The 24,509-nt window shown below is 52.4% G+C and overlaps 1 protein-coding gene and 1 long non-coding RNA gene across 2 annotated transcripts; both read right to left on the bottom strand.

The window, feature by feature from the left end:
- Positions 1-1,364: 1,364 nt before the first annotated feature.
- On the bottom strand, positions 1,365-5,812 carry LOC123581047. The gene is made up of 2 exons (XR_006703570.1): positions 5,398-5,812; positions 1,365-1,649 (listed from the first exon to the last, which is right to left on the bottom strand). It is a non-coding gene; the product is annotated as an uncharacterized LOC123581047 (long non-coding RNA).
- Positions 5,813-6,434: 622 nt separating this feature from the next.
- Positions 6,435-13,521, bottom strand: SH2D6 (SH2 domain containing 6). Its single transcript, XM_045446698.1, has 16 exons — positions 13,501-13,521; positions 13,103-13,137; positions 12,618-12,688; positions 12,398-12,542; positions 11,773-11,843; positions 11,047-11,107; positions 10,107-10,129; positions 9,597-9,657; positions 9,149-9,227; positions 8,968-8,998; positions 8,822-8,846; positions 8,594-8,671; positions 8,360-8,418; positions 8,000-8,083; positions 7,672-7,830; positions 6,435-7,049 (listed from the first exon to the last, which is right to left on the bottom strand). Exons 7-16 carry the CDS (start codon positions 10,107-10,109, stop codon positions 6,933-6,935), a joined length of 696 nt encoding a protein of 231 aa, XP_045302654.1. The 5' UTR covers positions 10,110-10,129; positions 11,047-11,107; positions 11,773-11,843; positions 12,398-12,542; positions 12,618-12,688; positions 13,103-13,137; positions 13,501-13,521; the 3' UTR covers positions 6,435-6,932.
- Positions 13,522-24,509: the final 10,988 nt, after the last annotated feature.

The raw sequence follows: 24,509 nt of genomic DNA, 5'->3' as shown, positions 1-24,509 counted from the left end.
CGCAGCTCCTGTGTCCCTGACTCCTCCTGGGGCACAACAGTGCATGTTCTCAGTGTAAGTGCCATACCAGCTCCCTTCTGCCTGGAGCTTCTCAAAGGGGCATGTAGAGTTTCTGGGGATTCTGGAAGGCACCTATCAGTCCTCCTCACTCTACTGCCAGCACTCTCTCTTGCCAGTGTCCTCCTGCTCCAAGCGCATCGGGCCTGGTATCTGTGATGTCCTGAGAGCTGAGTTGAGGGCAATGGGCAAAGGAAAGGAGACCCTGGAGGGCTAAAGCAGAGAAGGCAGACGGTGGGGGGGGGGGGGGGGGCAGGGACACAAGGGTTCATGGGAGGCCTGGGTCAGCCCTAACCTAGTGCCTCCAGCTTCTCCTGGACTCAGTTTCCAAGTCTTCCTCAGCTGGTCCCCATGTCCAGGCCTTACCCAGACTTGTGCTGCTAGAGAAAAAATGTACACACCCTCACCCCCAACCAATCACAGACTCCTGTCCCCTTCCTGGGCCTTAATTTCCTCATCTGCAGCGTGAGGAGACAGGACAAGATGGATAAGATGGTTCCCCAGCTCAGGTGCTGTAGGAGTCCATGACAGCATTCTTCTGCTAGAACTTTCTCTTTCAATGCTCTCCCCTCCATGCAGCCCCTGCCTCGGTGTTTGTTCTTGGGTTTTCGCTCCTGGTCTCAGACCCTCTGCCCGAACTTCCAGGCTTTAATGGAGACTGGGCTGATCCACTCATTATCTCAGGACAAACATTAGACTATTCCAAACCTACATTTGCCTTTTATAAGCTATATCTCCTGGGTTTTCATTTAATCCAAAACGCTTTGTGGAGGGGGTGCTTCTCCGCAAGGAGCGCATAAGAGATCTCAGCTGAGAGGGCAAACCTTGTGAGGCTGAGCAGGGAGGACTGGAGGGGATTGGGGGGGTAGAGAAGTAGAGAGCATAGAAGGAGGTAGGCCAGGCTGTGAAAGACACAGAGTCCCAGGCAGCATGCAATTAGCCCCAGGCCCTGAAGATATCGAGGTTGGAAAGGCCCTTGGAGGTTACTTAAGCCAAGCACCCTGCCCCTCCTATTGCATTTTATTTTATTTTTCCCTGCCTTTCCTATTCCATTTTACTTCATTAATTGTTTAATTTTTTTGAGAGAGATAGGAGAGCGTGTACGCGTGGCTGGGGAAGGGGCGGGGGGGGGGGGGGACAAAGGATCCAAATGGGCTCTGTGCTGACAGCAGAGAGACTGATGCAGGGCTTGAACTCACAAACCATGAGATCATGACCTGGGCCGAAGCCGGAGGCTTAGCTGACTGAGCCACCCAGGCGTTCCTTTCTCCTATTCCATTTTAAAGATGGGGCCTAGCAAAATCAAGTGACCTAAAAGAAAGTATAATTTAATACCAAAAAAGGAGGAAGAACTTGATTTCCCTTTAAAAGATGGTCCTTTAAATGGAATAATTTTGCTTCAGGAAGAGCTCATTCTGGGAATTGCGTTTTTCTCCTTTTTTGTCACCAACTGGTGATGTCATCATCATGGTCCATGGGTGTTCTGAGGACCAGATTTGGAAACCACTGTCCTGAAGTCCTTCTGTTCCCAACATCCCTCTGTCTCTTCAACAAGACAACAAAACTAAACAAAGGAGACATCTGGGGTCAATCTAGATTTAAAAAAAAAAAAAACACTTTTAAAATGACCTCAGTATCCCTATAAATGGTCACTGCAGCGGTAAAGGAAGCAGAAACCTGTCGCTCAGAGTAGGGTGCAGGCAGAAACTCTGTCACAGGACTCTGGACCAGGAATAGGACTTAACTCCATGCTGAGCAGACCACAGTAGGTAGGTAGGTAGGTAAATAGGTAGGTAGCTAGCTGGTTCCTCTCACATCTTTGGCACATGAGAAGGATTCTGGGAGTATTGATTCTGGAAAGATGGTGAATGTGTTCTCCCAGACTGGTGGAGAGAGCTGTTTTTTATGTCCTCTTAACTCAAGGATGCTTAGAGATTGGGAGTGAAAGTGGGGAGAAGAAGTCCTTTAGTAGCTGTGGAGGGAGAACGAGATGCTAGTTTGTTGCCTGCCATATAATATGCACTCTGTAAATACTTGTGATTGATGTGTGGGATGTGTGACATAATTTATGGTAGATCTAGAGCCTGTCGGACAAGTCTAAACTCTGGTTTTACAACTAACTGCTCAGAAAAACCTCTGATGCCCCCAAACTTCAAGGACACAAGTGCCTGTGGCAGGCAGGAGTCTTCTTTACAAATATCAGAAGCCATACTCCCACCAGCTTAAACCAAAAAGGGTTTCTAGCTCACATAGCTGGGAGGGGCACAATAGCAAAAGCTGTGACCTTGGGGCAGAACCCAGTGTCTCCAAGATACTTGCTCTTTGTCTTTGCCTGACATTTGCAGATAGGTTCTGTTCATGTGGTGGGGACGCCAGCCATTTGCAGCCCAAACTCAGGCTTAGAAAAAGGGCTTCTCTCTCTCTCAACATCAATATATCTATCTCAGAGATGGCTTTGATTGGGCCTGCTTTGGTCCTAGCCAGACCTAGGTCACATGCCTGGTCCTATGGTGAGGGAAGTAGATGGCATTACCAGGAGGAGGGGGGATGGGAAAGCCAGGTGGGCAGACAAAACAATAATCATAGTACCTACAATATCTGAAGGTTGCATGTGTGTGTGTGTGTGTGTGTGTGTGTGTGTGTGTGTGTGTGTGTTGGGGAAGCCCAAGTCTGAAAGAGCCTGTTAGAGTGCCTGGGTGGCTCAGTCAGTTAAGCGTCTGACTTTGGCTCAGGTCATGATCTCACGGTTCATGAGTTCAAGCCCTGTGTCAGGCTCTGTGCTGACAGCTCAGAGCCTGGAGCCTGCTTCGGATTCTGTGTCTCCCTCTCTCTCTGCTCCTCCCCCATTCATGCTTTGTTTCTCTCTCTCTCAAAAATAAACATTAAAAAACAAAACAAAAAAAAAACCTCTGATAAGGAAAGAAAGCAAGAAAGCAAGCAAGCAAGAAAGAACCCATGAAAAGGGATCATGCTGGGGCGCCTGGGTTGCTGTCATACTTTGGCTCAGGTCATGATCTTGTGGTTCAAGGATGCGAGCTAGCGTCAGGCCCTGTGCTGATGGCTCAGAGCCTGGAGACTGTTTTAGATTCTGTATGTGCCCCTCCGCTGCTTGCACTCTGTCTCTCTGTCTGTCTCTCTCTCTCAAAAATAAAATAAAAACATTAAAAAAAATTAAAAAGAAAAAGAAAAAAAAGAAAAGGGATCATGTAAGTGGGACCAGAACCAGGCTTGGCCTATTCACAGGATTATTATTAGGTACCAATCATTTGGCTCCACTATATGTCAGGCTCTGCATTAGGCTAAGTATATATTACATACATTATTTCTCATTCTCACAGTAACCCTAAGAAGTAGATATTATTAGCTTCATTTTAAAGTTTTTTTTTTTAAGTTTATTTATTTTGAGAGAGACAGAGAGCATGCATACTCACTGGAGCAGCAGAGAGAGAGGGAGAGAGAATCCCAAGCCCGCTACGAGATGCCAGGCTGTCAGAGCAGAGCCCGATGCAGGGCTCACCAACGGTGAGATGACCTGAGGCAAAGTCAAGAGTCAGACACACTGAACCAACTGAACCACGGGCACCCCTAGCCTCATTTTAAAAGTAAAAGAGACAGAAGTTAAGGTCACACAGGCCGTGAGTAACTGAGCCATGTTCAAACTTGGGTCCTTTAGACTATAGAGCCCATGTTTTTTGCCCAAGGTCAGGTTGCTGCTTTAGAAACCAAAGCTGAAAGCTTGCTGAATGGTGGCAGAGAGCACACTCCCAGCCCCAGCAGGTGTGGTCTTGCCAGGGTGGGTAGCCATGACTTTCATGCATTTCCTGGTTGCATACTTCCTTTGTCCCCTGTCCTACAGGCCCTTCATGGCAGATGGAGACAGGCAAACCACTCGTGGTAATACATGGGCTTCTTCACCAAATGGATACGAAATGGTATTTCTCCCAGACTTGGTCCCCCAGTTAGTGACTCTGCCTGGAAATTTCTAGAGTCTGGCCTGTCAGGTGAGAAGAAATGGGATGGCATATGGACGGACACTGGCATGGCAAAAAATCAAAGGATGTCATCTCTCACCTAAATCACAGAAATATCTGCAGGCCCTGATTATTCTCCCTACCCCTGTGCTGCCTCTCCAAACCACTCAGCACTTCACAGCTAGAGAGACCCTCCTGAAATACTACCCCTCCTGCACCCACCCTTGCTCTGAACCTCGATGGCTTCCCTTTGCCCACATTCATTATGGAGGCTTCTCAGGCTCCCCTGGACCACCACTCTCCCCACACACCATTCTCTTTTATCACTGGACAGAACTAGGTTGAACTTTTCTCTCACCAAGGAAGATCTGATTAAGGAATATTAACAAACAGCTTTAGAGGAATTTAGGGTAGACTAGACCTATTCAGGGACTCTCAACAGATTTTGGCATCTGTTGTATTCCAGGTCCTGAATACACAATAATGGGCAGTAGTAGTTTGGTTCTTTCCTGGGAGTGAAAAGGCAATTGCTGGAAGGTGTCCTAAGTGCCTGAGCCCAGGTTTGGGGATCTGGGAAGGCTTCCTGGAATAGGGGACATCCACGTGTGATGTGCAGGGTGAGGAGGTACTAGCTAAACTGAGTCACTCTCTAGACCAAGCTCTTTTTTGGCCCTCAATGGCCCTCATCACAGGCTGTTTCCACTGCCTGGACTGAACCGCCTCTCTTTTTCCCCAGGGAGGGAAGGGGTGAGGCTAGTTCCTGAAAGTTAGTTTTCCAACTGGAACCAAGCAGAGTCTCTGTCAGGTCACCAACTCAAGAGCTCTGTGCTGTGGTCTCTGCTACCCCCACGGGCCAGCTGGCTTTGGGGTTAGGTGAATTCAGGGCTAGAAAAAGCCGGCCCTAGGGGAGAGAGCTCCTCAAGAAAAGTCAAAGCTGAGAATCTGGTGGGAGATGTCAGAATCTGATTGTACCTTGAGGCCCACCTGGAAGTTGGGCTCTCCACTCTCTCCAGCCCCTGAGTTCCCACCTGGTCAGGTAGGGGAAGGCCCAGAGGGAGCCAGGGCTGACTAACAAAGCCAGGGAAGCCGTCCTTGGACCTCCTGTCCCCCTGCTTCTGCAGGCGTCTCCAGCTGCTAATCCCCTCCCCACATCACACAGCTGTGCCCACCCTCACCAGGCCCTGTGACACCTGCCACATGCTGCTCCTCTTCCAGGTGGCCTGGCCAGAAACTACATCCCTGCTGGGACTTGAAAGTGGCAGTCACTGACCCGAATTCCCGTGTGTGTTCGTCTGGGAGAGAGGCGCTATGGCCCTCCCCACCAGGGGACGCCTGCACTGTCCTCCCCGCTTTCCAGAGAGCGCCTTACCTAAGCCTCCTCCCCCTAGGATAATTGCGTAGGGACAATTATCGCCGCCTCTGTTACAGACATTAAGGAGCGGGTAATCTGTCAGAGCCGGCAGTGACGGCAGTGACGGAGAAAACCGCCAACGCCCCACGACCTTGGCCCCGATATCGCACTTGCATCTCACGGTGCCCCGGGGCACTCCTCTGCCATGTCCCCGCGCTCCCGCCAGGGCCTGGGCGCGATCCGGGGCCTCCCTGCCCGCCAGAGTCCGGTGGCCCGGCCGGGGGGTAGGAGGTCCGGCTCTCCGTGCCAGCCTGAGCGCCAGGCGGCCTTAGAGACGCCCTTTGTTTCGCGGCGCTCACGGCTTCTGCGCAGTCACGGTCACATGGCGCTTCCGGCACGGGGTGTTCCGGACGCTGCGCCAGGGCCCGGCGGCGCCCCCACCCCAGCGCTGCCGCCGCTCCGCCCGCCTGCCGGCCGCGCGTCATTCTCGGACCCTCCAGGGTTCCTGAGCGGCGGCCGACCTTCCCGCCCGGCACGCAGGCGGCTTTGCACTCGGCCTCTTGCCTTCTCTGAACTCCACCCTTGGGCTTTCCGTAGCTTTTGATCTTAACACTGGCGTGTCAATTACCCATTTGCTTCCTGGGGTACTCCTGTTTCCCCTACTCTAGACAACACCGAGTGAGCAAAGTCAGACTCATTCCTCCCTGGGGGAACACGATACGGCAAATAGTGGTGGACAAGTACTTAACTAAGTCCGTGCTCATCATTTAATGGGGCGGCAGAGACAGCGCCAAGCGTTTCCTACCCCTTCTCCACTCTGACCTCCACAAACAAAATAAAACAAAAATCAGCCACCCCGGGCTGGCCTCCACTGACCGGCTAAGGGCAAAAGACCCAATCAGGGGCAGAAACGGGGCTGGCCCTTCTTGCCCTGGCCTGGCCACCACGGCTCCATCACTCCCAGGCCCAGTCTGTGCCCTGGGACACTTAAGAACCTTGAAACCTCATGGAGGCCTCACAGAGGCTGCCTCTGCTTCACTCAGCAGATTCAAGAATTCACTCAACAAATATTTATTGAAAGCGGACCATGTACAGTGTAAGCAAAGATGCCAGCCCTGTGTTAAGTCCCCGAAAGAATGTGAAAGGATTCTCTTTGTGTCCAAGCAGTACCCCGGGCTGTTTCCCTGAGGCTCAGCTTCCCCGGGGAGGCTTTCAACCAAAGCAGCTTGGGAGGCTAGTAAACAGTGCAGACACAGCCATGCCTGGGGGCTGGGAATGGGGACGCTGCGTGATGCCTGCTTCCAATCCTTGGAGATGCAGCAGGGCAGTGCCAGGCTCCAGGTGAACATGGGGTGGGGTCTCAGGGGCTCTTGCTGCCTCTGGGCAACCTTTCCCAAAGCCTCTCATCCAGGCCTGCAGAGACTGGGGCAAGGGGGTGGGGAGGGTCTGGAGGGGTGGAGACTTGGGAGAGGCAAGAGGGAGACAGCCCAGGATGGCCCCGGCAAGGAGCAAACTATGGGGCCAGAGGTGGCTGTGTACAGTCCGCCATGGCGTCAGGGCTTGGTGGGGAAGAGCAGGCAGGTGAGCTGACGGCTACCGCTGTGTCTGTCCACAAGGGGCAGCGGGTGCTGTGTGTAGTGCCAGACCATGGCAGCCACGGAGGAGAACAGCTGGACAGGAACGAGGGGCATCAGTGAGTCCCCTGAGCCTCATGCTGGGAGAAACTTCCTGAAGGAACTGAGGGGCTCTGGGGAGGGGATTTGTTGACATTTTTCTAAATACTTTCCCTCTTGTTTGCCCCATGAAGTGCCACTGCCGTTCTGCTGCCCAGTTCCAGGCCCCGCACAACTTTCTTGCAACTGCACCCACGGGCATGTTGTTAGCCAGGCTCGTATTTCCCAGGCCGGGTAGAAATAACTTTGGGGCCATGCCTCTGCCCAGGTCCTCCAGCACGTAAGCCTCCGCAAGTGCCAGGCACAAAGTTAAGTCCTTGGGATGGGCAGGAACCTGGACTACCTGGGCCCTGCCCTCCTCCTAACTGGGTTCATGGCAGGCCCATTGCCTCCCACCGGGCCTTGGGCAGATGGAGCCCTACAAGAGGGGTGCCTCCCCCAGAGGAAGGCAGACCTCTAGGAAGGAATTCAAGTCACTGGCCACTCTCATTTCCACCCAATCCAGAAAAAAAATGCAAAGTGTGGGTTTTCCTCTGGGCAGATGCTCCTGGCAGGACCCAGCATGTGACTGTGCTGTGCCCTCCTTGCTTTGTAGCCCCCATCCTCCTCCAGCACCCACCTCCTCGTGGTTCCTGCCCTCCCGGCCCAGGGCATAGTGGCTCCCACCATCCAGCCGCCGGATGGGAATGTTGAAGACCCGGCCATGGAGAAGCACTGCCAGGGTAAGGGGCTGTGAGCCATGAGGCTCTGAGCTGGGGCGCACAGTGTAGGCCCCATCCTGTGGAGGAGACCCCATCCATCAACCTCGTCTCCCAACTGTCTGCCTGCAGCCCTGGCCCGCAAATGGCCAGCACCCCCCTTGCCCTCCCATCCCCACCTGCTCAGCCAGCCACAGCTGGTGAGCAGAAGGGTTTCTGAGAAAGCCCAGGGGGGCTGCAGTTGCCCACCTTTCGGAATTGGAGCAGGGCACTCTCAACAGCATGGCGGTCACAGTTCCCTGAGTACCAAGGCTGACCCAGAAGGCTGCTGTCCTGTATACACACACAAGCAGCCATTCACAGATGTGCCACGACAGTGGAGAGGGGCTGGGGAACAGAGAACCCTGCCCTGCGGTCACGTTCACATCTCAGTTCCCTAGACTGAGTCTGCACAAGCAGAACAGAGATGTGTCTGTGTGTGGTGCCCAGCAGGGTGCTGCACACACATGTTCAAAACGTGATCCTTGCAACGGTGAGCCGCACCCACCCCACCGGCCGCCAAGAGGCCCTGCAGGCCTCCTCCAGAGCCCTCTCCCTGCCCCTCCTCACCTCAGCAGCTGAGGTGCTCCGGGTGGGTGCTATGCAGGAAAGAGAGGATCTCCTTCCTGCTGGAAGAAGCAGATTGTAAAGCTGAGGCTGGTTGGGGATTAGGCAAAGAAGGCTTTGGGCCCCGCTGCAGAGGTGGGCGAGGTTAGAGGGCGGTGCACATAGGCCTGAAGCCCCAAGCAGAGCACCCGGTGCTTCATCCCTCCTCTCCAGGTCTTGGGCTCTGGTAGGACCTACCAGCTAGGCCACGAGTGACCTCCAAATGAGGGATGATCTTGAGGTACGGGCTAGGAGCTTCCTGCTTTGGTGCAGACCCTGGCAAATGCACAGTGGGATCCCCTCAGGCCTGCTCCCAGCTGAAGTCAGAGCTGTGAGGACTCCCACAGCCAAGTGGGGCATGAGAGGCTGGAAAGGTGGGCCCTGGAAGGACTGCCTGGCGTTCACGCTGAAGATGCCTCTACTCACCTTTAGAAGTGTCGTTCGCTGCTCCCTGGGACACAGGAGGGCTGGTCAGAAAGTCTCGGTCCTGTAGGCCCACCCCCTGGGCCTGTAGTCCCTCCCTGAGCTCCCCCCGCCCCAGGTTACTTCTCCCCTGGCTACTAGCCTCTTACATTCCAAGCTTCCTGGGGGGCTACGGTGGACCTGTGGGGAGCAAGTTGGGGAAGAAAGCTCAGGATTTTATCTTCTTTAAGAGAAAGAACCCAGTGAACCCAGAGATCCCAGAGTCAGAGCTGGGGAAGCTTGAGTTGGCCATCTGTCATGTACACACACACATCCCTGGTGGGCACTCACCTGGGCACCACTGATGTCCTTGGAAGAGGGTCTGGGGGCATCAGGACTTGAGAGCTCAGAGTTCGAGTCAAAGCCAGGACTGAAACAGTGAAAGCAGGCTGGGCTGGAGACTGGGTACCAGGCAAGGAAATCCACACCGACCAGGGAGGGGTGCAGATGCCTGCAGGCCTGCTGTCTCTCAGCAGCCTGGGCTCTCAGGGAGTCCTTCCAACCAGTGGGGAAGCCCATGCAACCCTTGCTTTAAGGAGGTTCCCCCTCTAGTATGCACAGTAGGGGTCAACCTGGACCAAAGGCCGAAACGTGAGTGTCCATGTGGGTGTCCAAAAGCAAATGTGTATTGGTGGGGTAGTGGGGAAGACAAGGGAAGAAGACAGAGCCAGAATGTGTCCTGTTGTGGGCAGCTGAGGGCCTCAGGCAAGATGGATCTGGGGTAGAGGGAGGTGTTCACCTGGACTGGGCTCACATTCCAGGTAGATGTTCTCATCAGATTTCTTTGGAGGGCTTGGCACCTAAGAGTTTGACCAGCAAATGGGAGGGAGGGTGAAGCCATCACTTGGGGTGGGGGGGGCTATGGACATCCCCCCCCCACACACACACACACAAGCTGGACCTCTTTCTGAGAGCTAGCTAGAATGATTAAAGTTGCTCCTTTGCCTGGGAGGGGGCACTCATGAGCACCTTCCCCCTTCAGAGGTGCCTATAGGCCCCAGCTCTCATAGAATGTGGGTATCCAGGAGGAGCCCAGAGGCCAGGCTTCCCCAGTAGCCTTGGACGGCATACGACAGTTGGCTTACACCTTGTCAGGGGCCTGTGGCAAACAGGAGCGACTCTGCTCTGGACCTTTTCCCTTGGTTTTAGGGCTATTTCCTGGCCCTCCCAAGGCCCCCTACCCCAACTTTGCCAACTTCCTAGCCAGAACCCTAGAGGATGAGTGGGGACTGAGAGAGAGGTCACTCACCATTCTGGCCGGTGTAGCCAACTCTGGAGGTAAAGGAGAAACCACCAGTCATGAGCACAGGGAGAAAAGAATTCAGTGAAACTTAGGCTGGAAGGATGGAGTATCTTTGGAACTCATCTGAAGGGATTCTCAGAGTCAGCTTTGAAGCTCCAGGAGAAAGCCACCCTAAGCTCCGATCGTCCTACTTCACACCCCCCGGTGGTGTTGCCTGGCTTGACCTCCCAAATGATTTGCCAGACTTGCTCCAAATGACTTCGGGCTGTTCCCCAAGTCAAAACCACCCTCAAGGTCACGAAGGTTTACCAACCACTGAGCACAGTAAACGTGAACGTGCCTCAAGTTAGCTGTTTGACCTTAGGCAGGAGACTGCTCTTCTTGGGCCATCTTCAGACAAAAATGTGCTGACTGAGGTCCCTCACTGTCCTGATATCCCAGGGTTCTGGGTTCACAGGCCTCAGGGCACTTATCACAGGCAAAGTCTCTGGACAGTGGTAGCAATAATGACATGGATGGGATCAGAGACCGGTGGCCAAAGAGCCACTTCGACAGGGACATGACACTCAGATGTGTTTCAATAGTGAGGGTCCCCCAGGCAGGGGAAGCTGCCCTCAGATCTCTTCATCCTGGAGTGTCCCTTGCCGGACCCAGAAAGCACAGCAGGTGCAGAACAGGACCTGGAAGTCGGGGACTCTGCTTTTTTGTGATCTCAGCCAAAGCATTTCTGGTCTCCAGACCTTAGGGTCCTCCTGAACTGCCAGCCTTAGCGGGGATGGGGAATTTTTCCTCAGGTAAAAATGAGGAACAGCTGGAGGAGTGCAGTGACCAGGCAAAGCATGAGCCCAAGTAACCCGAACCCTAGTCTGCCCTGAGGGGGCCAGGATGCCCCATCTCAGGGTAGGAAGTGAGTGGGCCTCTAAAAGAGATAGGAAGTCCTCATTACCTTGCTTCCCAAAGGGCTGTCCCTGCTTCCTAGCCTCCTGCAGGTTCAGTATTGCCTTCAGCTGTGGGCACAATGGGGCGGGAGGGAGAGCAGGGTTAGGGGTGGGAGAAGGGAGAGGAACTGGGGCATGGGAAGGGCAACATGGTGGGGTGGGATGCAGTGGGGTTAAGTATATCTGCGCGGCCTTAAAACCACTGCAGTACAAGAACTAATGTACAGAGGTAACTCTTTGCCTCTGCTTTGTGCTCTTTGTTGTGAATCTCTCCCTGTTTCTTTTTCTTTTTATTCCAATAAAATATATGAAGAAAGTGGTAACTTCCAAGCCCATAAGCTTTTCTCAAGCCCAGTGGGCCTTTCCAGCTGGCCGTGATGGCAGCCAAGTGAGGGATTTCTTCACTCTCTAGGCAGGGAGGTGTCCTCAGGCTCCAGGGTCCAGGGAGGGGCAGCCTGGCCTTCCAGCCCTCCCAGCTCCACCGGAAGGGTGAGTCCCTGGACGCTGACTGGTGGGGGTGGGGGGAATGACCGGGAAGGGGGAGGGGAAGGGAGCAGCCGCTGGTAACAGGGCTCTGCTTCCGACACATCTAATTTTTCAGGGACTTCTAGAATGCAGATGTGGGGGAATCTTGCAGATGAGTTGCCTCTTAGATTTACTCACTGGGAAATGGTAGCCTGGGGTGAGGTGGGGGGGGGGGCGGGGAAGGAGGCACTTGAGGGGGTGTTATTCACCGTTGTGGGCTGGGGCTGGGGTCGCGGTAGCGGTGGCGGTGATTTGCATGGGCCCGGGGGGCCAGGGTGATCTGGAAAAGGCCCCAAGCATTGTGGGTGCGTGGGTTCCTCCCACACAGGTTCCTGTTTTCCTCCCACCCCCTACCTAGCCTTTATTTCCTCCTCCCCCTCCCCCTCACTGGCTTCCCCACAGCCCCATCTCCATGGCAACTGGAGGCAGCCAGTTTTCCTACCCCCACCGAGTCAAGGAGCCCTGGGGGTGGGATGCCAGCGGCAGCCCCAGCTCTCCTGGCATCCCTACCCTGGCTCGAGAAGTGCGCGGGATCTCAGAGGAGGCCCCAGGGACCCTGTGGGGCCTCCTGCTTTCCCACCGTTGCCTTGGTTACAGTGCCCCTCCAGGCTCTCCCCTTCCCACTCTCCCTCCTGCCTTTCTCCCCCCTGCCTCCTCCTCTCCTCCATCCTCTCTCTGCCTAGCCCAGAGGCTTCAGCAACTGCCAGCTGAGGCCTCACCCCCAACCCCCCCTTCCGTGGCCCAGCACATACAAAGGGAGAAGAGGCAAGGTCTGCACCCTCTTTTCTTGTGGGGACCCTCTGTCCTGCCTGACCACCCAACTCCCTTCCTCACCTTCCCAACCCCTACCCAAGTACAAAGAGTCCTCCTCGGTGCCAGGAAGGTGGGCAGGGACAAGACTGAGGGGTAGAGCCTCACAGGGGGGCAGCTCATATTTATCTTCCTCCTCTTCCTCCTCCTCCTGGGCTTTCTGGAAGGGCTAGAAGAGGAACAGGACCAGTGGTAGCTGCAGCGTCCCACCTCCCTCCCCTCTAGTCTCAGCAGCTATACTTACTGTGTGTCTCCAGGTCCCAGAGGCAGGCAGAGGACACGGGCTGGGGACATCTTTTTTCCAAGCTGGGGAATCTGGACAGGGGACTGATGAGACTGGCCTTATCTCCCAGCACCCCCACCCCCACCCCACAATGACTTACTCTCTGTCCCCAATATAATAAACCATCTGCACTTTTACAGTAGGGCCTCAGTGATTCACTCAACTCAAAGGAACCATTCATGACCAACCTTTCCAACACTGCAGCAGGGCCAGTGAGGTAGGCGTTTTGAAAATAAGGGGGCCTCCCAGCTAAGTTCCAGCTATGACAATCCCCTACCCCATGCACCCCAAATTCTGAGCAAGACAGATGGAAAGGCTAGGCCCCGGTGACTTAGTAGTGCTGGACTACAATGGGCAGGAGGGGTCCGGAGCCATTCAGAAGAGACTGTATTTGCAGGGGACCCCATTCTGCTTGCAGGGGGCCCCTCTTGCCCACTGTCACTTACCTCCACATCTGGGAGATGGAAGGGGTGGCCCCAACCTGCAATCAGACTCTAGTCAACTCTGCCCAAGAGGCCCTTGAGTTTGTGTCAGCCAGACACTGCACAATTCCCAGGACATTCACATCCATGACTATGTGAATGGCGCCCCCTGGAGTTGTGTGGCACTGGCCTGGGATCAGGACAGCAGGAAGAACAGTCCGGGGGCAGAGCCAGTGCCCGGTGGGTACACAGCTGGATGAGTTGGTGCCCCAGGGAAGCTGGTAGTGGGGGAGCCCTAGCGCTCACAGCGGGGTAGAAGTACATGAATGGTCTTACTGGGCAGGTAGGGCCGTGCCCAGGAAAGGGGCAGCGAAGTAGAGATCAGAGAGGAGGCAGAGGAAAGAGCGGAGCTGAGTACTCACCGGGGCTTGCTCCCCCTGAGCTTGTCCTGCAAAGAGAGAGGGGCATAAGGGGATAGTCAGTGCAGCTGGGATGCCTCTCCCTGGGAAGATTCCTGGGCCCCAAGGGGTGGGCAGGTCCGTGCACCTCGGGCTGCCCCAGAACTAACTCTCACCATGGCCCAGCAGAAGCAGCAATGCCTCCCTTGAGCAGAGGTTCTGCCACAAATGGCCTGGGGACAGAGGCCCTATTGTTCTCATCATTTGCATCTCACAAGCACCAGGAAGGTGGGCCTGCTGTGTCCTCTAACCCCAGACCAAGTTACCCCAGAGGCTCCCATAACCTCCCCCACATTGCCTTCCCGTGCTGTGGTCCCCAGTCTCCAGCCCTTCTGCTCCACAGGAGGAAAGGCTCTCTCTTCTGCCCCAGGGCCTCAGGCCCACAAGGCTAGACCAGGGCTCAGAGGCCTACTGCAGCTCCCTGAGCAATGCGTCCTCCTCCCAGAAGCTCATCAAAGGATCATCCAGACTGGCCTTTCCCACCTCACAGAAGATATGACATTAATGGGCAGATCCAGTTGAAAATGAGAGACCAGCCTTGCACTTTTCTTAAACGCTTTATGCTTGCTGTCCTTTCCTGGTGACTGGTCATCAATGATCACAGAAGTAGAGGTTAATGAAAAAACTCAGAAATATGCATATGTATTTAGTATGACAGCTTCCTTTATGGATGGATGTATTTATTCACTGAATAAGTATTTATTGAACATCCATTATCTGCCAGGCACTATTTAGGTGCTAAAGATGTTATAGGAAAACTGAATAAGCAGGCATGTGTATTTCCTATTGGATTCTTACAATAGCCTCATGATGCAAATGCTAGTTTAATCCCTGTTTTTCAGAAGAGGAAACTGAGTGTATTAGATCAGGCTGCCATCACAGAATACCACAGATGAGGTGGCTTGAACTAGAGAAATTTATTTTGTCACTGTTCTGGAAGCTAAATGCCCAAGATCAGTGTGCCATCAGAGTTGGTTTCTTTTTTCTTTTTTTTTAAATTTTTAATGTTTATTTTTGAGAGAGAGACAGAGACAGAGACAGAGCACAAGTGGGGGAGGGGCAGAGAGAGAGGGAGACACAGAATCCAAAGCAGTCTCCAGGCTCTGAGCTGTCAGCACAGAGCCTGACACAGGGCTCAAACCCACAAACTGTGAGATCGTGACCTGAGCCAAAGTCAGACGCTCAACCAACTGAGCCACTCAGGCACCCCCAGAGTTGGTTTCTGATGAGAGTTCTCTTCCTGCCTTGCAGACAGACAGCTTCTGGCCTATGCTCTCTGCGTGCATAGAGAGAGCTATCTCTGATCTCTTATAAGGACACCAGTCTTATTGAATCAGGGCTCTACCCTTATGACCTCATTTAACTTTAATTACCTTCCTAAAGATCCTGTCTTCAAATATAGCCACACTGGGGGCCAGGGCTTCAATAGATGATTGAAGAAGGGATACATTTCAGTCCACATAGCTCAGAGGCTTTGAGAAATTGGGTGGCTTTCCCAAGGTTGACAATTAGTAAGTATTGGAGGTGAGATTCAACCCAAGCTTTGCCTGTGCACTAACCACCGGGCAATCCTGCATCTCATCTAGGCCTGAATCCTTACCCTCCTTTCCTGTAAGGGAATTAGACACAGCGGTAAACACGCCTTCCTTAAGGAGCCCATGACTTTCAGGTGTTCTGTTACTTGAGTGAATTTTAGAACATTAATATCTGAGAAGCGTTGGGGCAAAAAGAAGGGCCTGGCGTCTGACTTTGTTTAAACCAGGGACTGAGGAAACACAGATGAGGATCATGAATGTAAGACTTTTCTAGGGCACTGTAACTTGCCTGTTTATTATTTTGGTGATGTCCTGGCTGTTGGCACAAAAAAGTGAAGGTCACGTGCTTGCATCTTTGGAGGCCATGGGGCTAGGGACACTGGGGAGAGAACCCCAGGGTTGAGGTGGCCACAACCTTCAGAGAGGAAGACCAGATGACTCCTGGGACCTACAGGCCAAAGGGCACTTTAAGAAGCTATGAAAAATCACTGGGGTGGCTTACCAGGGAGCCCATGTGGTACAGTGGGAAAAACTGAGAGAACAAAAACAAAAACAATCCAGGTCTGGGTCAGGGACAGGGGTCTCCTCCCTAACCTCCACTCCCCATTTGACCTTTGTTCCACATTTGGACCATTATTGCAGGGGACAACCTCCCTCAGGAAGGGGACTTTCTATGGGACAAGGTCAGCAGATCAAAGTCTACAGCAGGAGGCTCTAGATATCAGCCCCACTGCCAACCCACACTGAGTGGGTTTCCCAGTAAGTACCCCCCTTGGCTCAGCCACACCCCCCCCCCCCTTCTGTTTGAGGCTTTGCATAGGCAAATGCCATGAGCGGGGTGAGTGAAAGGGTCACAGGCACAGAGGATGGAATCGTGCCATCTGGGTGGGGGCATTGGCCTGGACAGATTAGGAAGAAGGGGGTGGAAGGAGGCCTGCCTCGTGGCTTTGTCTCACACTGGCCAGCACTGTGCGGTGAGGACTGTGCTTCTTACTAATTACGCAGGCAGATTTGGACAACCTCTTTCTCCTCTGGCACAGGACTGCTTTGTGCATAACCATAGCTATTCCCTCAGCATGAATTCCTAGAAGTGGTATTGCTGGAAGGTCACATTTTGGTTGCAATGCCCCATTGTCGGGTAGCACCCAGTGCCTGTTCCAAGGCTCTTGCATAGCACGCAGTGATTCTCCACATTTTCCAGACCTCGGTTACTGATCTCTAATGGGAACAGGCTGTAATTTGTAGGTCCAGAATAGTCTAAATCCACCCTGAGAAAACAGCTCTCCAGAGCACTGTTTCCCTTATTTGCATGATCACAAGAATCGCTAGAGAACTTGTTAAAAGTCTTAGATTCTCAGACCTTCCATGAGATCTTTTTTAAAAATATATTTATTTATTTTTGAGAGAGACCGAGACAGAGAGCATGAGTGGGGGAGGGCTGAGAGAGAGGAAGATAGAGAATCCCAAGCAGGGGATAGAATTCATGATTCGTAAGATCATGACCTGAGCTGAAACCAAGAGGTGGACACTTAAGCAACTGAGCCACCGAGGCACCCTCCCCCCTTACCTGAGATCTTATGGATTGGATGCTCCAGGAGGGAATTGGGAATATATATATATATATATATATATATATATATATATATTTAGTTTTGAGACAGAGACAGAGCATGAGCTGGGTAGGGACAGAGAGAGAGGCAGACAGAATCCAAAGCTGGCTCCAGGCTCTGAGCTGTCAGCACAGAGCCTGACTTGGGCCTCAACCCACGAACGGTGAGATCACGACCTGAGCCGAAGATCACCGACTGAGATCACCGACTGAGCCACCCAGGTACCCCAGGAATCTATATTATTTTTAACAAATAAACATCATAGATCAATCTTATGATCAGTCGAGTTTGGGAAACTCTGTTATATAGGAAACAGTCTGAGAACCTGTAACTTCTAGGACATTTTTAGAATCACATATGGACTTTTGCTTGTTTGGAACACAGGGGTCCCCAGCAGGGAAAGAACGTGACACAGACCCTGCTCTCAAGGGGCCACTACAAATGATGGAGAGGGCACACCCAAGATGTTCAATCTCTGGGCTTGAGTTTCCTCTTGTGTAAATGGGGATGTCAGTAGGGGTTCCTTTTAGTGAGGGAGCTTCTGAGGGTCAAATGAGGTGATGGCACAAGAAACACACAGCACCCACAAAATAAATATCAGCTTTCCCTGAGACAGCGGTGTCCTGCTTCACATAGATGTTACCATCGGACATGGTGGGTGGTGCGGTCTAGCCGGGATCCCCGGCGTAGCAAAGTGGGAAGCACTGTGAGAAGGAGGGGTGGGGGAAGGCAAGCCGGCTGTGGCCAGAATTCTCAGGGGTGAGCATGAGGAGCAGGAGATGGGGGCAGCTGGACTCCTAGAGAACAGAAGGGGACCTGAGCCATTCTTTCTGGCCAGTGAGCATGTCCTGCATTTGGGGCATTCTCCACCTTATAAATCCTGATTCCATCCACAGGAGCCCAGCGACGTCTTCCCAGCCTCCTTTGCAGCTGGGATGCAGGCATTCGGCCAGTCACGTGCCCCCGTGTTAGACTTTGTGTCTGAAGCAGGCACCAAGAGGAAGCTGCCCTGGGGAGGGGATGACCTCTGTATCCTACTTCTGGAGGCTGAGGAGGTTGAGACCCCCTTGGGACCACCAGGGCCCAGGTGAGTGGTGTTGGCAATAGTTTTGTCTATGCCCAGAGGTGCCTCCACCAGGCCAACTTGGCCCTGACTTTTGAGCCATTGTTTCTGGCTGTTTTTCTGGTCCTCCAGGAGATGCTGTGAGCTACAGAATATCTTTAATAAATTGTTTTTCCGCCTAAACTAGCTAGGGTGGGTTTGTCTTACATTCAGTTAAGAACTCCAGAGTTGAGACCACAGAAGCTCAAACTCTGAGGCCAGGCATAGTGGGTGTCTCCTACAAAGGTCAGACCGGGTAGAAAGAAGTGTCATAGCTTTATATTTCTATCCTCTTGAGACTGCGTTTATGACAAATATTAATTATTTTTACAATAAAAAAATCAGTCAATACAAATGTAAACAACAACGGCAACAACAGAAGAAGAAAGAAGCAAGGGAAGGAGAGGGAGATACCTTACGACAGCCAGCTTTTCCTTAGCCAGGAAAGTACTGGGAAAGGTGGGGAAAAAAACCCCAGAGGGTGTTGATAATACAGGAATTCTTCTCCCAGGGGAACAGGAATCCATAGAGGCAAGTGGAAAGGGTGGGATAGATTGTAGAAGTTTCTGAACATGAGGCTAGGGCCAAGTCAGTGGCATGAGACAAGCCTGAACTGCAGGGCTGGGGACGGGAGACCTGGAAGTTATAAACAAGGTCCTGTGAGGAGTCAGGGAGAAGGAATTCTCAAGATATTTTTACCTGAGCAGGTGGAGCCTGAGTCCAATTGAACTCTGTGGTTGGGTTAAAGTTAATCTCAGGGACCCTCCCTCTATCTCCCTGAAAATGATACAAAGCTTGGTGTGTAGCATGTCTCTGTATTTTTCTGGAGGCCGGAACACTATTTTCCTTCAGATTTTCCAAGGGTTACGGTGGGGACTGACAGTTGACGCCAGCTTTCTAGGTCTCCAGGGTAAAGAGCACTAGCCATTACCACCTTCCACCTGCCTCCGTCCCACACACCCTGCCCTTCCCTGTCCCTGAGCCTTTGCTCATAGCAGATTTGGTCATGTCCCAGCTCTGCCTAAAACCCATAAGGGACACACCATGGCCCCTTGAATAAAGACCAAATGTTTCTGCCACCTTGTAAGATCAGGCCCCTACCTGCTTCTCCTGCCCTAGCCCCTCCATTTTCCCCATGGACTCACACTCAGCTTCTCTTTGAGGTGAATACAGGATGCAGGTGGGGGGAGGGCCCATTCTGCACCCTGCTGACTTCAGGAAATTCTAGTTGGAAGAAATTTAGATCTTTATTCAGTCCTTAGGGAATATAACAAAGAGGGAAAGCACGCTTAATGTATAGCAACAGACAGTAAAAAGGAAAAAAGGACTCTGCTCTGTGTATGTAATAGTTCAAAAACTCTTACCCCACCCCCACCCGGCACCGCTTTCCTCGGCTCAGCTCTGCAACTGGCAATGCTCTCTTCACAGATGGTGGAAGCACACTCGCCTTCGCCAGACCCCAGCCCTCTCCCCTCCACCTGGGCCTGATTATGAAGATCACCATAACTTCTTCAGCTATTTTTAAACTTGATCCATTAGCCCACTGCCCAGATTCTACAAAGGAGCACCTGGATAGAGAGCCCGGGCAGTGTCCCAGGGTTTGGGAAGCCTGGATAAGGTGGGGGTAGGGGGCAGGGTGGCTGCAAATGCTTGTAATGTTACATGGCTTCTTTCATCCCTTTCTAGCCTTTTCTAGAGGCTGCACACTTGCCATTCTTTTGCTGGAACACTCTGTCCCCTTTCCTCCCTTGTCCTTCAGGCCACAGCTTATGTGACCCTCAGCAGGGGTCCCAGACCAGGGCAGTCTGTCTCTCCCTTACAATACACCCTCTCTTGCGGCTCCCCCCATAATTAGATCTAGAGGTTTATTTCAGAGCTACACTAGGGACTCCCACTCGACTGGAAGCCCTGTAAATGGGTAGCGACTGTATCTGTTCAGTTCACAGCCAAATTCCAAGTGCCCAGCCCACAGCTTGGCACATAACAGGCTCTCAACAAATATTTGAGCTACATACTCAAATCTCACTCAAAGTCGGCCTCTCTGTGAGCACCTACTATGTGCTGGGCATTGGCCTGGGCACTGGAAAGACTGCACAGAATGGCAGAAAAAAAAATCCCTGACCTCTGGAGCCTACATTGTATAAGGAGAGAGGGACATGTAAGTAAGAATTAAAAAAAAAGAAAAAGTCTGCCTCTCTGCAAACATCTTTGGTCTCTCTCTTCCGAAAGGCCATAGCTTGCTCCTTTACTGCCCATTGGACACCAACCACTAGGCCTCCATTAAGCACAGTGTCCGGAGACCCTTTTCCTGTTTCCCTGCAAACAACTCTCTTCCCTAAATACAGATGGATTACCAAGGACTCTTCTCTGGGTATCCGTGACCGACTGTGCCCTAACCCTACTGGTTCTTTTCCTCTATTTACCTTCCTGTGCGGGGGGGGTGGGGGTGGGCATCTACTCCTCTCCCCTCCCTCTCTGCACTCTACCCCCTCATTCCTCCACCCCCTATCTCCCTGGACAGATGTAATATGGCCCTGCCTAGGTTTCCCTGTTCAGCTCAGAGCCAGTGAGCCAGATATCTGCTACTCCCGCTGCTTCCTTGTTTCTTTCTCCTAGGACTGGTGAACACAGAGATTACGGAAAACCGGCCTGGCCTTTTACTCCCCCTTCGGAGAGACCAGGCACTGCCGCTAGCGGATGTGTCTCCATCCCCACATCCTTCCTTGACGGGTGTGGAGGGCCCTGAGGTCACCCTCCCCACCTTTACCAACGGAAAAATTGAGACTCAAGCAGAGGTGGATGCTGGGCCTTGGGCCAGGGACATCCAATCTTACACGCGGGACTAGAGCCCTGGATCCCCTCACCCCGGCCCGGTCCGCTACAGGTCCGCAGACGTTCTACGGGAAAGGGCGGCCCCTGGTGGTGAAGAGAAGCGTGGCTGCCTGTCCTTATCCTGAGGATAGGCAGACAGAGGAAGGGGCGTGGCCTGCAGGACCACCACCTGCTGTTGATGCCAGGACCTTGCAGAAATCTGTGACGCTCTACACAAACGGAAGATTTTAAAAACATGTGCAAACAAGATAGAAGGTGTTATTAAGACAACGAGTTTCTGTTTATGATTTTATTTTTTTTTTTTAAGATTTTATTTTTAAGTAATCTGCACACCCAACCTGGGGCTTGAACTTACAACCCCGAGACCAAGAGCTACATGCTGTACTGACTGAGCCGGTCAGGTGCCCCACTGTGCTTTAAATGACGGTTTTTTTTTTTAATTTTTTTTTTCAACGTTTATTTATTTTTGGGACAGAGAGAGACAGAGCATGAACGGGGGAGGGGCAGAGAGAGAGGGAGACACAGAATCGGAAACAGGCTCCAGGCTCTGAGCCATCAGCCCAGAGCCTGATGCGGGGCTCGAACTCACGGACCGCGAGATCGTGACCTGGCTGAAGTCGGACGCTTAACCGACTGCGCCACCCAGGCGCCCCTAAATGACGGTTTTAACAAACTTTTATTTAAAACATTCATGTGCCAAGAATAACCCTGTCAAAATGGGAATCTTGCAGTTGCATCAGGATGTATAAGCAGTATAGGTGCAGGCAGGTACTTTCATGTACAGAATAGGTATGTTCCTGAGTCGCTCCCATGGCTCTGAAGGGGAAAGAATCCAACTTTTGTTGCACCTTACCCTTAGCCACATTCCCTGTGATGACCTAATTGACACTGCCCTGTGACTTTACCTGCGCCCTGTAGGCTGGATCTTCAGGAAACAGGGATAGGCATAAAATGGCTTTTGGCATATGGCAGGCAAGTGACACAGGCTCTAACTGATTCCAGAGTCCAGTGCTCAGCCCAGGAATGCAGAAGTTCGCTATCACAGGAGAGTCTTATTAAAGAGTCCAGGGACTGGGGCAAGGTTGTCTCCAAGTTTCCATGGTATCTATCTCTCGTCTCTAGGGGCAGAGGGGCTATGTAACAAACGACTTGTTGTCTTAACAAAAATACTTGGAAAACCGAGCCTTTGAGAATTTCCCAGACAGAAATGGGCATGCTTAGAGACCACTTGACTGATTAATATGACCCCCACTCCTGTTACCAAGGGAACCTGGGCAATCTACTTTGAATATCCTTTCTGGAGTGGTTTCTAACTATTCCAAGATTAAATGAAACGTTTCTAGGAAACAGCTGGTTCGACCTAACTACAGAAGAATAAAATCTCACTGACATTACAGGGTTACAGGATTGTGGCTATACCTTAGATATTTTCCTATCAACCTTGATGATCAGGGACACAGCAGTACATGATCAGATCAGAAAGTGTATAAGCTGAAAATAGGGCTGGAGACAGAAAGTCCAATGTGTTGCTGGCCACTGTGGTGTCACTGCTCCCGATACAGGTGTAACCTGAATCCCCACTTGGGAGCCAGAAATCAGCTGAGAAGAGGCCTCTGGAGAGACACTGCCTTGGCTCTGGAAGGTGGATGAAGTGAGCTCATCGTACTGAGCAGACTGGACTGAGTTCCTGACTTGTACTGAAGGGATTGGGTAAGTCTCTTCTGTAATGCCTCAGACGATCCTTGGATAACCAGGAAGTTAGGACAAGAGTCTGGCCCTTGACCCCGAGCCGTGAGCAGACCATTTTGAGAGAAACCTACTGAATGAGACTGCCCTGCTTATAACTTCCTGGCAGCCCCTCAGCCTTATCAAACTCTGCCACGTAAAGCTAATGCCTGGGCGCAGGCACTGTCAGTGGTCCGAAACCAGGCCCCGAACATCCGGACATACATCCAGGACCGGGAGAACCCAGGCCTTCCCGGAGCTTCTCCAAGAGACTTGCAGCCCGTACAAGGACCCTAAAAGGCTTAGTCCCGTCTCAGGGTCCGGGCTGCTCTTCCCTCCTGGGAAAGGGAGTTCGTTCTAGGAGATGGAGGAGAGGTCAGGGAGGCGAACTCTGCATCCCCCTACCGCGAGGGGCCAACACATATTCCCTTTCGGTAGCAGCCCAGGCTCGCGGGGAAGGCGGGTCCGGGCTCCGGTTAGCGGAGGAGGGCTTGGACCCGCGACGCCGTGGTCGAGCAGTGTGTGCAGGGGCAGCGGGGAGCTGGGCTGGCGGGAGAGAAGATCCTCTCCTCCATACCGGGGCAGCCCCCATCCAACGATGGAAGATCCCATCACGCCGGTCACTCTCTTCCGGTCCTGAGCGTCCTGGTCTCCGAGGCCCCGCCCCGCAGCCCACTGCCTGCTGGGATTTGTAGTTCGCGGGGGGCGGGCCGGCACGGCCTGCGAGTGCTTGAGTCTGTGCGTCCAGAGGTCTAATGTGCTGTCCCGGTCCTAGTGACTCATGCCTGAGGGCTCACTCGCCTGGGGATTGGCACTGAAGTCGCAGACCACAGCTCCCGAGGCCCCGCCCCGTGGCCCACTCCTACCGGAACTTGTAGTTCGGACTGGGGTTCCGGCCTGGATGGGGGCGGGGGTGTCCCACCCCAGCCGAGTCTGGCGTGTTGCCATCCTAATTTTTCATTGTCCTGGATCTGGACAGTAGTCCTGGCGCGGGACTCGCAGCTCCGACCAGGATCCCTGTGGCCCTTTCCATGGCCTCAGCGGCCCCTGCAAGACCAGCCTCTAGATGGACAAACTGAGGCACCAAGAGCTGAGGCTTCTGGCTGCAGTCGGCCCTGGTGTCAGGCAGAGCCAGGCCGAATGTAAACTTGGGAAAGGAAAGGCCAGAGTGAGGACTCGGCCTGGGAGACCCAGCCCAGGCCTGTGGACCACGCTGGGCAAGGCGAGGTCCAAGGACCCTTTCAGTTCTTGAAAGAGTCTGCTAACTCTCTCAAAATGAAGAACAGATCCTCCCAGCACTGGCTGAGCATATGTTAGAGTTGACTGCCTCATAGGGTTGACAGGTAAAATTCTTATTTGCCAAATTTGGCAGCCTTACAGAGGGAAGGAACTCAGGGAGGGACGAGGTTTCTTGTGAAGAAGAAAACCAAGAAATTGGCTAACCGTGTTTCACAGTTTGCAGTTCACATAAATGGGGTTTGGAGGTCGGTTTTTTGGAGTTTTTTTTTTTTTTTGAATTGAAGTATAGTGACATACAATTATTAGTCAATTGTATTAGACAATTATATTAGTCTCAGGTGTACAACTGACAATTATATATATTAGGAAATGTTTATTACCATAAGTATATAGCTATCACTAAGAATAGTTACCATTTGGGGGTGGGAGTGTTTTGCAAAGTATAAAGTTCAGGGCATGGGTGAGGAGTTACTATCATGAGAATTTGAACCTGAGACACTGGAGAAAAGGCTTTGGGCCTTCAGGAGTTTCATTTTAAAGGGGAAGGTGGTACACTTACTATAATTATGTAAGATGTCTCCATCAGGAGAAGCTGGGTGGTAGACACATGGGACCTGTCTATACTATATATATATATATATATTTTTTTAATGTTTATTTATTTTTTACAGAGAGAGAGAGAGACAAGTATGAGTGGGGGAGGGGCAGAGAGAGAGGGAGACACAGAATCTGAAGCAGGCTCCAGGCTCTGAGCAGTCAGCACAGAGCCTGACACGGGCCCAAACTCACAGACCACGAGATCATGACCTGAGCCGAAGTCAGCGTTTAACTGACTGAGCCACCCAGGCACCCCTGTCTATACTATATTTTTTTTTTTTTAATTTTTTTTTTTTTCAACGTTTATTTATTTTTAGGACAGAGAGAGACAGA

This window comes from Leopardus geoffroyi, chromosome A3 (assembly GCF_018350155.1).
Source record: "Leopardus geoffroyi isolate Oge1 chromosome A3, O.geoffroyi_Oge1_pat1.0, whole genome shotgun sequence".
In the NCBI taxonomy this organism is placed as follows: domain Eukaryota; kingdom Metazoa; phylum Chordata; class Mammalia; order Carnivora; family Felidae; genus Leopardus; species Leopardus geoffroyi.
This window is presented reverse-complemented; position numbering and strand designations above follow the sequence as displayed.

Coding starts and splice junctions, on each gene's coding strand:
- SH2D6 (XM_045446698.1), bottom strand. Junction 8,672..8,821: donor AGCGAACGACACTTCTAAAG/GTGAGTAGAGGC, acceptor TGCATTTGCCAG/GGTCTGCACCAAAGCAGGAA. Junction 7,050..7,671: donor AGGGCAGGAACCACGAGGAG/GTGGGTGCTGGA, acceptor GTTCCTGTCCAG/CTGTTCTCCTCCGTGGCTGC.